A 15,457-nucleotide genomic window follows, 5' to 3' on the forward strand; every position below is an offset into this window, starting at 1 on the left:
CAACAGAGAATAAACAACAGCAGAAAGTATAGATTAGCTTAAGGGTCAAGGGGATCTCAGAAACTGAGCACACACTACTGCTCCTTTTTCTTCCTTTAGAAACAAAATCAAAAAACCACATGAGAACCCTTAAAGTTCCAGCAAATAATAAGACCAAAAATATACACTGGTCCGAACCAATTCTAGACATCAACAACTTTGAACATTCTGAACCTCACATTCTCCACAAGAATCTACTGTAATGGGTCTCATTCATTATCTATCACAAAAATTTGCTTCTAAGATGCTTTGATCAAATCTCAGGTAGCTCATCAATTCTCTACACGTTATTTATTTCCCTGAAGATCTTTCTGTGCCAATGTCTGAAAGGAAAAAATATTAATAGTTACTCATAAGGAAAGTGAAATTCTTAATAAAGGGATTATATACAATTTATGTAAATTTAACACCATAATAAGTCTGGGCATTTCTAAATTTTATTTTTATAAGTTTTAATATAAAATATAAATCCTGACATAACCTACCAGAGCATTTGTAAACAAAAAACATTTACAGAAAGTAAACATGAAACAAAATGTAACATATTAAAATAAATTTATACTTTAACATGCTTTACAGCTAGCTATACAGGTGTTCAATTAAAATAGACCATGACAAATACTGTGTTCGTTTCATAAACAACCAAAGAAGGTTAAAAGCAATTTGAAGTGCTCCAAAACAGTCTGAAAATGAATTTTCAATAATTGAATCCAAAGTTCTTGAGATCATAAAAATCTCTAATGAAAAAGTTTTAGGATCAAATAAAATAAAAGTATAATTTATGTTTATCAAAAACAAAAAGCTTTTAGCATCATGATAATTAAACCCCTTTAGTGCATGAGTCCTCTAATAACAGTTTCCATCAAGGGAATGTTGTGTGGTCAAGTTTGAATTCTTTTTTAACTGAGTTTGAAATTATACACATTCTCTTTGAATATAACTTACTGTATGTAGCACCTCGCTCTAGGAACTCAAAACTCTTCACAGATTTACATCCTGACCTCAGTTTTTTTGGTTATTGCTGCTTTGGTTTTTTTTTTATATCTAGTACAAATCCATGTGAACAGCAAAAACCAATTCAATGACATGTGTACCATGTTACTACTGGTAATCAGAAGTTAAAGAATCAATGATGGCTTACCAACTTCAAAAATTCTATTTCTGTTTGGAGAGCTTCGTAAACACTTTGCATGTCATCTTCCTTATAAAGTTCTAATTCCTTTTTAAGTCTGTTTTAAATGAAAAATTCACCCTATTAGTTCAGCAATCTTGTATGATAATTTTTTTATTACATGAACGGTGGCAGGTCTGCAGCTCTATTGTCAGAATTTTAACTTAACACTAAAGAATTTGGAAAGGAATTTTAATTCTCTTTAATTCTGTAAGGACTACATAAAATTTTGTGAAAAACTCCCATAAATAAAATAAGGTAGACTGGCCCTAGCCAGTTTGGCTCAGCGGATAGAGTGTCAGCCTGCAGAATGAAAGGTCCTGGGTTCAATTCGGGGCCAGGACATATGCCAGGGTTGTAGGCTCAACCCCCAGTGTAGGGCATGCAGGAAGCAGCCAATCAATGATTCTCTCACATCATTGATGTTTCTATCTCTCTCTCCCTCTCTCTTCCTCTCTGAAATCAATAATATACAGGCAGTCCTCGGGTTACGTCGGACTCGATGTATGTCATTTCATGGTTACATCGTCATCTCCCATTTATTTATTAAAAAAAAAAAAGTTCCGTCATTTCAACATATGTACATATCTGCTATATGTTTTTTATTATTTATTTACCACAAGTAAAGGTCAGGAATTGTTATCTTTCTTTTAAATGTTTTTTACTGTTTCACTTCATTACTGCTGTGCATGTGCTCCATGTGAGTGACGTAGGTGCTTATGTAGGTGGGTTCCGACTTACAGCGAAAATCGCGTTACGTTGCACCGTAGGAACGGATCTCCAACATAACCTGAGGACCTACTATATATATATAAAATAAGGGAGACTGAATAATAAAAAACACTTAATAATTTAGGGTAATTAAGAGAGCAACATGGTTTGGCAGGGAATCTACAGTACTGTCTGATGGCCTCTAGTTTAGTCCTGGCCACTACCAAGCCAAATAACCTAGGCTATGTCATTTAGCCTCTCTGAACCTCACCTGAGAATTTTAAGTGCATTAAAAACATGACCTCTAAGATTTCTTCTTGCTCTAAAATTAAACATTAACTTCCTTTTACACATATATCATCAAAATATATTTTGAGCGTGAAAAAGTAATATCAATGTTTCTTTTCCCCAATTAAGCCTTTAATCCTTTGAATATTCTGAAATAACTTTTAAAAATTATTTTATGCACATTTTTATATGAAAAATAGTGATGAAACAGTCTTCCATTTTTAGCATGACTAACATTCTTTCCCCAAAACAAAAAACATAAGCAAAAGCCATGAGCTGTGAACTGGAGAGGTGGAGAGCCAGGGCCTGAGACTGGGCAGCTAGAAGGGAGAGGCTGCCCTGAGAACAGATACTAAGAGCAACACTGCTCTCACAAACCTAACCAAGCTGGACCAGCCACAAGGTAAGCCCTACCCTTAAGGGGAGAGTGCCGGGGTCCTAGGCCAGTGGCACTCCCTCTAGACTAGCAGAAGCAAAGGAAAATCCTCTCTGAAGGAAAGTTTAAGATTATTTAGGCTCACAGGCCTCCCACAGAGAAAGATCAAACAATGAGTTTACAATCAAAGATCACCAAGTACCCAAGAAGCAAACCACTAGAGAAGGTCACTAGAGACAATAAACAACAGATAAGAAGAACTACAAGTCAATAAGAAAAAATAACATAATTGAAAATGGTTGCGCGCGCGCACGCGCGCGCACACACACACACACACACAATTGAAAATGGGCGCGCGCGTGCACACACACACACACACACACATTTACCAGATTACTCACCAAAGAAGATATCCAATGGCTAATAGAATATGAAAAGGTGCTCAACTTCATCAAGGAAATACAAAAGAAAAGCACAATGTAATGCCACCACACACCCATCAGAATAGTTCAAATGAAAAACAGGAAATACCAAGTGTTGACAAAGACATGCATAAACTAGAATTCTCAGACACTGCTGGCATAGGTTATCATTTTCCATTCTTTTACTTTTAACCTATCTATGTCTTTATTTTTAAAGTGAGTTTCTTATAGAAACTGTATAGTTGTGCCATACTCTTTTATCTAACATGATGATCTCTTTGAGTTGGTGTATTTAGATCATTTACATTTTAATAAAATTATTTATTTGGCTGGATTAAAAATTTTGCTATTGTTTTCTATTCCATCTGTTCTTTGTTCCATTTTTCCTCTCTTTTTTCCTGTTTTGGATTGCTTGATTTTTTTATGCTAGTATTTTACCTACTAATTGACTTGTTTTTATACATATTTTAAAATTTTTATAATGCCTATGCTGAATTTATAATACACATCTTCAATTTATTGCTGTCCACTCTCAAATATTATACAGTCACACTTACAGTATAAAACCTTTACAACAGTATGTTTCCAATTACTCCCTCATATTTTTTTCACATTGTTACCACATAAATTTTTCTTTTACATTTACTATAAACATAAATCATATTGCTAGTATTTTTGACTTAGGCTCTTATATTTACCTCCAGTTCAACAATTTCTGATGCTTTTATTTCTTGGTATAGTTCTGAGTTTCTATCTGGTATCATATTCTTTCTTCCTGAAAAACTTACTATAGCCTTTTTTTTGTAATGTAGTCTGTTTTCAAAGAAGTCTATACACTCATATTTGTTAAAAATATCATACTTTGCCTTCATATGTAAAACATACTTTCATTGAGAATTCTGAGTTGACGACTCTCACCTGATAGTCATTCATTTGTCTCTTGTTCTACATGATTTCTGATGAGAAGTCTACTGTAACTCTTATCTTCATTCCTTGTATGTAATGTCTTTATGTCTTTTCTTTTTCTGCCTTCCTTCATGATTCCCTCTCTATCTGTGTTTTTCAGAGGTTTGAATATAATATGTAAAGATGTTCGCTTTTTTAAAATGCTGCTTGGAATCCTCTGAGCTTCTTGTGTCTGCTTTAAAGTATTTCATTATTTTTTTTTATTTATTGATTACGGTATTACATATGTGTCTTTTATAATACACTCTGCCATGGTCTCTCTAACATTATGGATGTTAGAACAGTACGGATGAATCTCAAACACATTACGCTAAATAAAAGAAGTGAAACAAGAGGCTATATTGTGCTAAATAAAAGAAGTGAGACCAGGCTACATACCATATTATTCAATTTATATGACATATTGGAAAAGACAAAACTAGGAAAAGAAAATAGATCAGAGACTGGGAGTGGACTGTGGGCCTTGATTATAAATGGGCAAGTGGGGACATTTTGGGATAATGGCAGTATTCTGTTTTGATTGTGATGGTGGTTGCATAATTAAGTGTGTTTGGCAAAATTAATAGAATTGCATATTTAAAAGGGTGAATTTTATTGTATGTAAGTTATACCTCAATAAGCCTGTCTTTAAAAAATGACAATGACAGGAATCCACATTCCTATAAAACAATGGCAACCACCTAAATAAAAACAATCCCAATTACAATGCCAAATAATGCCACCTATAAGCCATACTTACAAGCTAATCAAGAAACATGTGATATTACAAACTTGAAATTACACTTAAGTACAGAAATAAACAGGTTAATCCCGCAGAACCAAATCTGAAGTCTACACCAAAGCGGAGATTGAAGCACAACTAAGTGGAAGAGGAAAAATGACAGGGCGTGCATGGGGGGTGATATAAGACAGGATAAAATCATCCTACCCTGCGTGGGAAAACACTGACAACAGGCCTGAGGCCTCATGGTTGAGAATACTGGCTTTTGTCAGATTGAAGGAAATGGGTTTTGTTGTTGTTGTTTTTGTTTGTAATATATTTCTATTGATTTTAGAGAGGGAGGGAGAGGGGAAAGAGAGAGAGAAATATCAATGATGAGAGAGAATCATGGATCGGTTGCTTCCTGCACACCCCACACTGGGGATGGAGCCAGCAACCTAGGCATGTGCCCTGACCAGGAATCGAACCCATGACCTCTGTGGTCAGACTTTTTTATATTTCCTTGGGCTTGGGAACGAGCAGGCTTTCTTTCAAACTCTCCGACTTCTTTCCCGGCTTCTCCCGGCTTGTGTTTCTGCCCTCTCCATCCATTCTCTTTCCTGGATTTTCTGAGGCTTGTGTCCCTCCCCTGTCTGATCTTTTCCCCACTTGTGCCTGCCCCCTTTTATGGTCCCCATTGTGGCTCCTACTGCATATGCACTCAGGAAAAGGAAAAGCCCCTCACCGTTTTCTCCCTCCCACATTAATCCCACAGAACTTGCTGGTCACACACACCACCACCCCCACCCCCCAACCTGGCCGCCACCCTCATGGCTGTGGCCGTAAAGCTATTTTTCCTGCCTAGTTGACTAGGCGGGATGTTTTGCTCCATTGGACTGAAATATGCTAGTTACTCCCCAGGGTGACTGTTCCATCCCTTCCCTCCTCTTTTGCTAATTATCTAACTAACTGCCCGCTGGAACTCTGCAATTGCCTACTCAACACTCCTATGTGTACTTAAGGCTCCATTTCAATATATTTATCTTTTCAAATAAAATGGTCGGGCTCTTTCTTCCCACCATATCCCCTTTCAGTTCAAATGGACTACAGGTCCTGTAAGATCTTTCATGTCCATCAGAATTGGGTGGTGACGACGTTCGCTTTTAGTTAGTTAACAATAAGAATGAGAGACTACTGAAATTAAGGAGGGCGTTTAGAGCAAATTATAGGAAGTATTTCACTATTCAGCATATAATCAAGCTGTAGAATTTAGAACTGCACTTAAAGATTGCTGTTGCTAGCTTTAAAAAGAGGCTGATGATAATGGGATGAATATTAATGCGGTTGCAGCTAGCCAACGCTATATAATGGTAAGCAGTGCATAGACTAACTGCCTATCGGAGTCAAGATGGACTTCCTTCACCTCTGCACAATAACTAAGGGCGGTCTGCCTTGGTTACTGTCACCTTTCTTTGAATCATCAATTAATGACGAGGATGGCCAATAAGGCTAGCTAGTTCAGCAAAACTTACTTTTCTTGTATTTTTATCATTTCCTGCAGCCTTCCAATTTTTTTCAGTGTCATATAAAATGTCCAATTTTGTTTCTAAGTGTCATAGAAAAGCCTTAACTGAAAGAACATCCCTTTCAGCCACAGAGCTCTGCAAAAGTACTATTTAATTAGAAAAAAGTTCATCCGAAGTCTTAGTGCACCAACGCAAATGCTATTAAGGTTTAAGTGTATTCCATCACAGTCTTTTGTTTCCATCTAATAGTGATTATGCAGTATTATCTCCTAGCTTTTCTTCTGACTGAAGTGTATCATATACATGTCCCCCAGTTAATTAAGCATGCCAATTAATACCATTTCAGATACCTATGTAACAGGTCTCGGTGGCTACACCACAGTTAATCAGCCATGGTACAGCATTTAAATCATCCTACCATAAATAACATTTCTGTGAACACTTGCGCGCATAGTGTTCCTTCTGTAGTTAGACTTATTGCCCTTAGGAGAGAGCTCATAAGTGGAATTATGGGGTCAAATGGCATAAACACTTTAAAAATGCCTATAATTTATATTCCAAATTACATTCCAAATATATGCAATTTATACTGCCACAACAATGTATAAATTAGCTCTGTACCACACCCATGCTAATTTCAATTATGGTCATTTAAGAATGTCTTTAAAAATTTGATAGAAAAATTATATGGAGTGGTTTTAATTCGCATTTAATTGATAAGGAGTTTAACAGAATTATCTTATCTTATTCATCTTGGTATTTCCAGTAACTTGCAGAGTGCATGATTCCAAGTGGCATTTAATACATGTCTGTTGAATATATACATTAATAAAGAACTATTGATTTCAGTGTTTTCTTATTGATTTTTGTCAGTTGATTATTTGATAAACTGTTATCCCTTGTAATAATTACTATAAATTTCTCCCAGTTTATCACTCCAAGTTGATGACTTTTTTTAACACATGGGATCTTAAATCTTCTATGTTGAGTCTGTTAATCTTATCCTTTTTGGTTTCCTTAATTACACCAGAGGTTTAATAAGTGGTCCTTTCTACTTTTTGCTAGTTTTCCTATGACCCGATGGGTTTCTATATTAACTCATATAAAAATTATTTTAGTGACGTTTAAACACAAAACACAATTTTAAAAGATATATGGCCATCCACTTTCATATACAATTTATTCTGCAAGTTGAATGTGTCAAAGCAGAACTTCAGTTTCCTAATTATGCCTTCCCTCCGTCCAGGCCACCAGCAGACAGGTAGCAACCTTCACAGGTGTGCAAGGCAGCACCAGCGAGATCCGCCATCATCTCCCTTCACCTAAATCCTGGGCTGGTTGGATTAGGCAACTCCTTTTACCACAATTTTCTATCACCTTCCCCACTCTCATATCAAAAGGGGTTGTTTATAAAGGTAAATAAACATATGAAAATTTAAAAACATCTTATTATGACATCAAAGATACCAATGAATTTGGAAATGATTAATATTATATATGGCTCGTGCAATAAACAAAATTATTTCAAAGTTTAGGGATATTTACAACCTGGCACATTTAGATCAGAATATAAATTCTAAAATAATCAATTGATCCCACTGTCAAAATGTCTCTTGTACTTACATAGAAACTTTAATGCCTATAGTGTGTGGCAAGAATTCACAAAACGGGATCTCTATTAGCTTGAAAGCTATATAATCACTGCTGTAGAGACACTTCCGTTAGTGAATAAATAATGAAGCTTTACCAGAAAAGATGCAGTCCACAGAAATACTGAACAAAATACATAGCTAAGAATAACCCTAGAATTAAGTGGGAATTTTCATATTTTATAAAAGTGTTAAAAAGAGATGATATGGCCGTAACCGGTTTGGCTCAGTGGATAGAGCGTCGGCCTGCGGACTGAAAGGTCCCAGGTTCGATACCGATCAAGGGCATGTACCTTGGTTGCGGGCACATCCCCAGTAGGAGGTGTGCAGGAGGCAGCTGATCGATGTTTCCCTCTCATTGATGTTTCTAACTCTCTATCTCTCTCCCTTCCTCTCTGTAAAATCAATAAAATATATTTTTTTTAAAAAAAGAGAGAGATGATATGGGTTAGAATGAGACATATAATTATTTTTGGCTAGTATTTTCCAGAAACTTTAAAACTGAGATCCTGTTACACTTGTCCATTTTGAGCTCATTCTTTTTTTTTTTAAATATATTTTATTGATTTTTTACAGAGAGGAAGGGAGAGGGATAGAGAGTTAGAAACATCAATGAGAGAGAAACATCGATCAGCTGCCTCCTGCACGCCCTCTACTGAGAATGTGCCCGCAACCAAGGTACATGCCCTTGACCGGAATCGAACCTGGGACCCTTCAGTCCGCAGGCCCAAGCTCTATCCACTGAGCGAAACGGGTTAGGGCTGAGCTCATTCTTGATGGCAGAGAGAACTGCAAAGTAAATGTGCATTATTTTCTCAAAGTAGCCTGGACAACCCTTTCTACTACTCTGCTAAATGATGCTTATTCTAAATAATGTTACAGAAACACTCCCCTACATATTTAAAGATACATGAATTAAAATGTTTCTCGGCTGCTCTCTGCTTTGTGAGGACACAGTAAGAAGTTGGCAGTCTGCAACCAGAACCCAACCATGCTGGCACCCTGATCTAAGACTTCCAGCCTTCAGAACTGTGAGAAATAAATTTCTTTTTTTTATCAGCCAAAAAAAAAAAAAAATGTTTCTCATTATGAATATTTAGAAACTCTTGGGGATCCATCGATGGGAGAAAAGTAGCATAAATATGGCATCTCTATACACTGGCATTAGATAATGAAGTTGATTAGTACAAACTAACATGGAATAGGGCTAAGTAATAAGGCAATTTTGATGACAGAATCAATTAATTGTTTTAAAATTTATATTCCAATATAAATGGGCCTAGTTGTAAATATCCCTAAACTTTGAAATAATTTTGCTTATTCTACAAGCCTCATATAATATCAATCACTTTCCAAATTTATTGGTATCTTTGGTATCAGAATAGAATTTTTTTGTACAGTTTTCATTGCAAATATGCTCTTCACAAGAACATTCTGTCTTCAAATGTACAGAAGAAAAAATCCCAGGCTGATGACTGTGTAGTTTCACTTCTGTAACAAACTTCCTGTTGCCTTGAACAATCACAAATATTGCTTATTAAAAATGTAAAACCATTCTACAACGAAGTTTTGTGAGTAAGGACAATGCCTGAAACGCTTCAAGTTGTCCAGGATATTTACCACTTGAAGTAAATAAAAAGTCGTGACCTAGAACTATATTTTAGTGACTGGTGTTGGATAATAATAAAAATAATAGGTGTTCGGAGTCCAATCTATCACATTCTTCTTTCCTGCTTCTCTGAGGTCACTAACCTTCCAGAGCTGGGCTTGGAAGGCTTGTACTCCTAACCTCTATGCGTACTTGCTCTCAAGGCCCTGAGCGCTACCATCTCTGTGCTGCCTGGACCACATGAAAGAACTAGCTCGTCACAGCTTTACCCCTTCGGGAAGCTTCCGAGGAAGCCTCTGGCTGACGTGTGGAGCAGAGCAATATTCTACACATTAGCTGCCTTCACACCTGATCATGAACGAGCCCACACACTCCCATGTAGACTCTTAAATAGACAGACATCTTGGTATTTATAAAAACGGAAAGATCACCTACAGTAGAGATCATGAAACCATCGGGAGGGTAAGTACTGTTCTCTACTTTCATCAAGATAGAATTTAACAAATAACCTAAACATTGCAAATTAACTTTAAAAACACATAATAATTATAAAAGAATTCAGTAATATTGATAGAATAAAATATGTATCAAAATTTTCTAACTGCCCAGCCAGTGTGGCTCAATGGTTGAGTGTTGACCCATGCACCAGGAGGTCATCGGTTCGATTCCTAGTCAGGGTACATGCCAGGGTAGTAGGCTCAATCCCCAGTAGGGGTTGTGCAAGAGGCAGCCAATCGATATTTCTCTCTCATCAATATTTCTATCTGTCATTCCTCTCCCTTCCTCTCCCTCTAAAATCAATGAAAACATGTTAAAAAAATCTTAATTACTAAAAGTAGAAACAATACGCTCACTGAAATGAACTAATATTAATTTTTTTATAATTGCTTTCTTACCAAAGTTGAATAAAAGTATAATTATAATAACCGTAAAATAAAGCTAGTTGTTCAATGTGGACGATTTCCCTCATATCCTTGTGTGCAGGGGACAGTCGGCAATAATGTCTGGAGACAGTTTTAGGCATCACAGCTGGGGGTGATGGGTGCTACTGGCATCTAGTGCATAGAGTTCAGGGATGCTGCTAAACACCTTACACTACGTAGGACAGTTCCCCACCACAAAGAACAACCTGGCCCCAAACGTCAGCATTGCCAAGTTTGAGAAACCCTCCTATCCACCTATAAAAATAACAGCCATACCAGTAGTAGCTAAACCTGAAAATTTAAGAAAAAGGATACTATTACAAAATTTAGTATACATTTGAACAAAAAGATGAAAAAGACTATTCTCTTCCAAAATTTAGGGATAAAACCAACTGAACTTTAATGAGGGCCTTCATGATAAAGTTGCATAAATGTCACATAATTGCTTGCCATTATTAGCATCTTGTTATGAACTAATTTATAGGACCGAAGGCCCTCTTTTCTAAAAATTTTACACTCAGTTCTTTGACTCTGCTCTTCACACTCAAAATAACTTTTACAGACTATACCAGCAGGGAAACTAAGGTACGCATATCAGAGTTTAAAGTAGGAATTGATAAATATTGGCATTTCCTGTAATAACTTCAAAGAACGGCCTAGGTATATGGACCAATGCTCCTTTCTTCCCAAAGTCCCTCTTTGGGTAGTCAGTGAGGGAAAGTATGTACGCTCTAACAGACTCTGTGTGGTTAAGTTTAACCCAGGGCACAGTTTTATGATGAGTGATAAACCCACCAAACTGGAGGTCCTATCAGAAGCCCTTACACTACTAGCTATGATACCAGTGGGCATTACCATTTTTAAAAGTGTAAAAAAATCAACGAGCAGATTGTCATTACAGAAACTCATTCTGCATCACACATATCACCCAGGAGATTGATATTTCATGCTTACAAAACTTAACATAAAATTAAATTGCAAATATTTTCTCATAATCTACTAAAATTATGGCCTAAGGCGATACACTACTAATATGAAGCATTTGTTCAGCTCCAGTGGACATATTTCCTATATGAGTTATGTGAAAGAGGGCTTCATTTGCTTCTTCAGAGATTCAGTAATGAGGTTTCTTTGGTTATTCTAAGCCTGGTTGAGTCTAGAAAGTATAGAAACTTCTCTAAATTAAACCAGCAAACATAACACTGAATTATTAATAAAGAATAGTCAAATTAATAAACTGGGTTTTCTTTTTCCTCCTTGTGTATATGACTATTTCATTTTAAACATCAGCTACTCTTTCATTCTCCAAACACATAAAAAGCATCTGAATATTCCATACAGAAAATACAGCTTCATTCTTTAGGCACAAAACCAGAGTAACAAATTCCAAGCAAAATAGTAGATGGTGACTCCTCTCCCCACTGAAAACTAGAAAGATAAAAAATAATTCCAATCATTTCCAAAAGAAAAATCAGGGATAAAAGAAAGGAGAGTTGTGGGACCAATCTTTGTCTTAATCCATTAGGATGTGAATAACACTGAGCACAGGAGGTATAAGAAAAGATAAAATTGATTCCAGCATTATCAACTCAATGCATCATGAAACTTATATGTAGCACTTTCTAGCTAGTGACATGCTTGCTTATTACCACATTTCAGAATACACAGAGAAAAAATAATGTCTTCATCTGAAACTAAAAAATCTATGCAGTTAGCTTTATGCTGAAATCTATCTGACAACTTGAAAAATTACCAGATTTTATACCAAAGTGTAATGGGCAATTCTTACCTTAAGCATTCAGCATCATTTTGAGGCTTTTCACTGATTTTTATTTTTTCTGCCTCTAGGTATTTGGTAGTACAAATGGCTTCATTCTTTTTCTCTTCAAAAACTGAACAATTAAGAAAATTCTTAGTCTTTTAAAAATTAAACATAAAGTTTATCTTTATTCATTCATAAGAACAATCCTAATTTTTGCTGCTTCATATAAAATGTATGTACTAATGATTTTTAGTTTTCTACTTTAATATAGCAATTAAAGGCACAAAAATGCTATTAACAAAACCTGAGACATTGAAAATATCTGCTAAACATCTTATATTACGAGGACAGTTCCCCACCACAAAGAACATCCTGGCCCCAAATGTCAACTTCCAAGTCTGAGAAACCTCTGGTGGCTCAGTTGGTTGGACCATCGTCCTAGACACCAAAAGGCTGTGGGTTCTACGCCCAGTCAGGGTACATGCCTAGGTTGCAGGTTTGATCCCTGGTGATGTGTGTGGGAGGCAATTAATATTTCTCTCTCACATCAATGCTTCTCTCTCTCTCTTTCTCTGTCTTTCAAAAACTATTGCAAAAACAAAGAAAAAATAAATAAATAAATAAACTATTGCAAAAATCAGATCTAACACTGATTAATTCAGTGTTTTACCTATTTCTTTTTTTTATACCAATAATAGCACTATATCCCAATAGGTTGATACATTTTGAAAGAATAATATGACCCTATCTTTTGTATATGAATATACTCATTGGCAAAATAAATGAACACATAGAGTATGACCTTTAAGATTTCTCTGCAGAGTAAATAGTTCCTGCATTAATTCACTCTTTTGTTTTTGAAGTTCTTTTAACTGGCCACTGTCATGTTCCATTGACTGCATTTCTAGAAACAAGTAAACAAAAAACATTATTTTAATTACTTGGGCTTCGCCATAAATGTCAGCACTTCTTAACTTTTTCTGCTATAGTAAAAATTTAAGCAGCATATCATCAATTTTAAGTCTGGACTGGCTTCCTTGGCCACCTACGAATTATTTCTAACAAACTGACCAGGATTCTTTTAAGCTCCAACTGGATACACATGAATGTTAGTTGACGGTTAGACTACTAACAGAGAATTCAAAATAAAGTAATATCACTAAGTAAAACAAACTTACCAAGGAGACAAAAAGAACACTATCTTTCATAGCTAAAGCATATTTAGAGTGACTTCATATAGTATTCACCACATGGCTACAAGGTTCCACAATATTGCTAATATTGTTTCTTCTACCTGGAATGCCTTCCTCCCTTTATTCCGACAGCAAATTCATTTATATTTAAATTTTTATCACAAAAGGGTGTTGAATCTTGTCAAATGCTTTTTCTGTGTCTTTGATTACTGTTATATCTTTCACTTATCTCTTGATTATATCCATGTCTGTGAGTATACTTATAATATTTCTAAGAGCAATTTTAAAGTCTTTCTTTGCTTACTGCATCCTACCTGTCATTTATATGTATGTTGCAATTGACCTAATTTCCTCCTTGCTATGAGTTACAATTTGCTACTGCTCCAAATGTCTAGTGATTTTTTATTGGATACAAGACACTGTGTTTACTATTTTGTTAAATGTTTGAATTTTGCTGTCTTCCCTAAACCATGTTGATATTTGTTATTTGGCAGGTGGTTAAATAACTTATGGATCAGGTTCAAACCTAGTTTTTAAGATTTTTTTAACAGTGAGTCTAGAATAGCCTTAAACCTAGGCTAATTTAATCCTACGATGAAGAGAGGACACTTCTGTTTAGTGAGATCTTACTATTCTGACAGCTTGGAACATGAATGACTGTTTTTCCTGATAGGAATGCACATTGCGGTATCACCAATGCCTATCATAGTGCCTGATACACAAAAAGGTACCAAAAAATAAATCATTACTGAATGAATATACTAGGCACATTTTAGAAATACACTGGTGAGTAAAACAGACATAATTCCTGTCCTTGTGAAAGTTTACACCTTTATAGGGGAAATAGTTATGAACCAACTAAGTATGTAAGTAACTACAATGCTCTGAAGAAAAAAAAAATAGAGACCATGAGAGAATAGAATCAGAGAAACTGACCTAATATGGGATGGAGGGGGTCTGTGTCAGAGATGATTTCCACTGGCCGTAACATTTGAGCTGAGATCAGAAGAATGACTGAATTACGTAGATAAAGAATAAGAAGAGTATTCCAATAAAGCATATTCAAAGGTCCTGCGGCAGGAGGAAGCACAGCACAACCTAGGCCAGTGATGGCGAACCTTTTGAGCTCAGCGTGTCAGCATTTTGAAAAACCCTAACTTAACTCTGGTGCCGTGTCACATATAGACATTTTTTGATATTTGCAACCATAGTAAAACAAAGACTTATATTTTTGATATTTATTTTATATATTTAAGTGCCATTTAACAAAGAAAAATCAACCAAAAAAATGAGTTTGCGTGTCACCTCTGACATGCGTGTCATAGGTTCGCCATCACTGACCTAGGACACAACAGAGGTCAGTGTGTCTTCAGCACAGAAAGCAAAGGCACCGGGTGAGGCTGGAGGAGAGAGGCAGGAGGTTGTGCAGGGATGGCAAAGCAAGTTGAGGTGCTTGGTTTGCTATGTTTATCGTGATATTTTTAAACAGAATATAAATAAAGTAAGAGGTTCATTATAATAGGCCAGTAGTAATATAATAATTTCTTAAAAAATATATGGGTGTTAATGTTTTGGCACTTTCAAGGAGTGAGAAGAGAGTCTAACTCTGGGATTAAAAAATAAGTCAAGGAGGATGTCTGGCAGTGGAAAACACTCTGAGAAGTGGAAAACAATAAAACAGCTATGGAGTTTGAAGATGAAGATTATTCAAAACCCAGAAAACTGGATGACTAACCACAGTTACAGGCTAAAAGCTCCATGAAAAATGTCAGAGGGGGAAGCCAAGGGAAGAAGGAAGAGGCAGGAGAAAAATCAAGTGTCAGGAAATAACAGATGTGGTGATACGGATTAGAGGAGGGGATGGAAGAGCAAGCCTGGACAGGAAGGAAGACAAATGGAAACTAAAACTGCTCTGGGAAGAAACTGGCTCTCATATCTGCTTAAAATTTGAACAATACGAAGGAGAGAAAAAAGCATCAGAGACATTTCACCAATGAGTTGTTTCAAACCTTGAAGGCACTGATCATTTTAGCATTTACATTTTTCCAGCTGGAGAAAAAAGGAAGCATTTTACATTCTTTCAGTTGACTCAACATAACACTCACACAAAGATTAATCTCAA

At 36.0% G+C, this 15,457-nt stretch overlaps 1 protein-coding gene across 1 annotated transcript in view; it reads right to left on the minus strand.

The window, feature by feature from the left end:
• Window positions 1-326: 326 nt before the first annotated feature.
• CCDC172 (coiled-coil domain containing 172) overlaps window positions 327-15,457 on the minus strand; it is a 30,028-nt gene continuing 14,897 nt past the window's right edge. The window contains exons 5-8 of the mRNA XM_005874556.1: window positions 12,945-13,046; window positions 12,170-12,272; window positions 1,181-1,268; window positions 327-362 (exon numbers count right to left, since the gene is read on the minus strand). Coding sequence (XP_005874618.1) covers window positions 327-362; window positions 1,181-1,268; window positions 12,170-12,272; window positions 12,945-13,046 — 329 coding nt within the window. The remainder of the gene's footprint in view (window positions 363-1,180; window positions 1,269-12,169; window positions 12,273-12,944; window positions 13,047-15,457) is intronic.

This window comes from Myotis brandtii, unplaced genomic scaffold (assembly GCF_000412655.1).
Source record: "Myotis brandtii unplaced genomic scaffold, ASM41265v1 scaffold441, whole genome shotgun sequence".
NCBI lineage: Eukaryota > Metazoa > Chordata > Mammalia > Chiroptera > Vespertilionidae > Myotis > Myotis brandtii.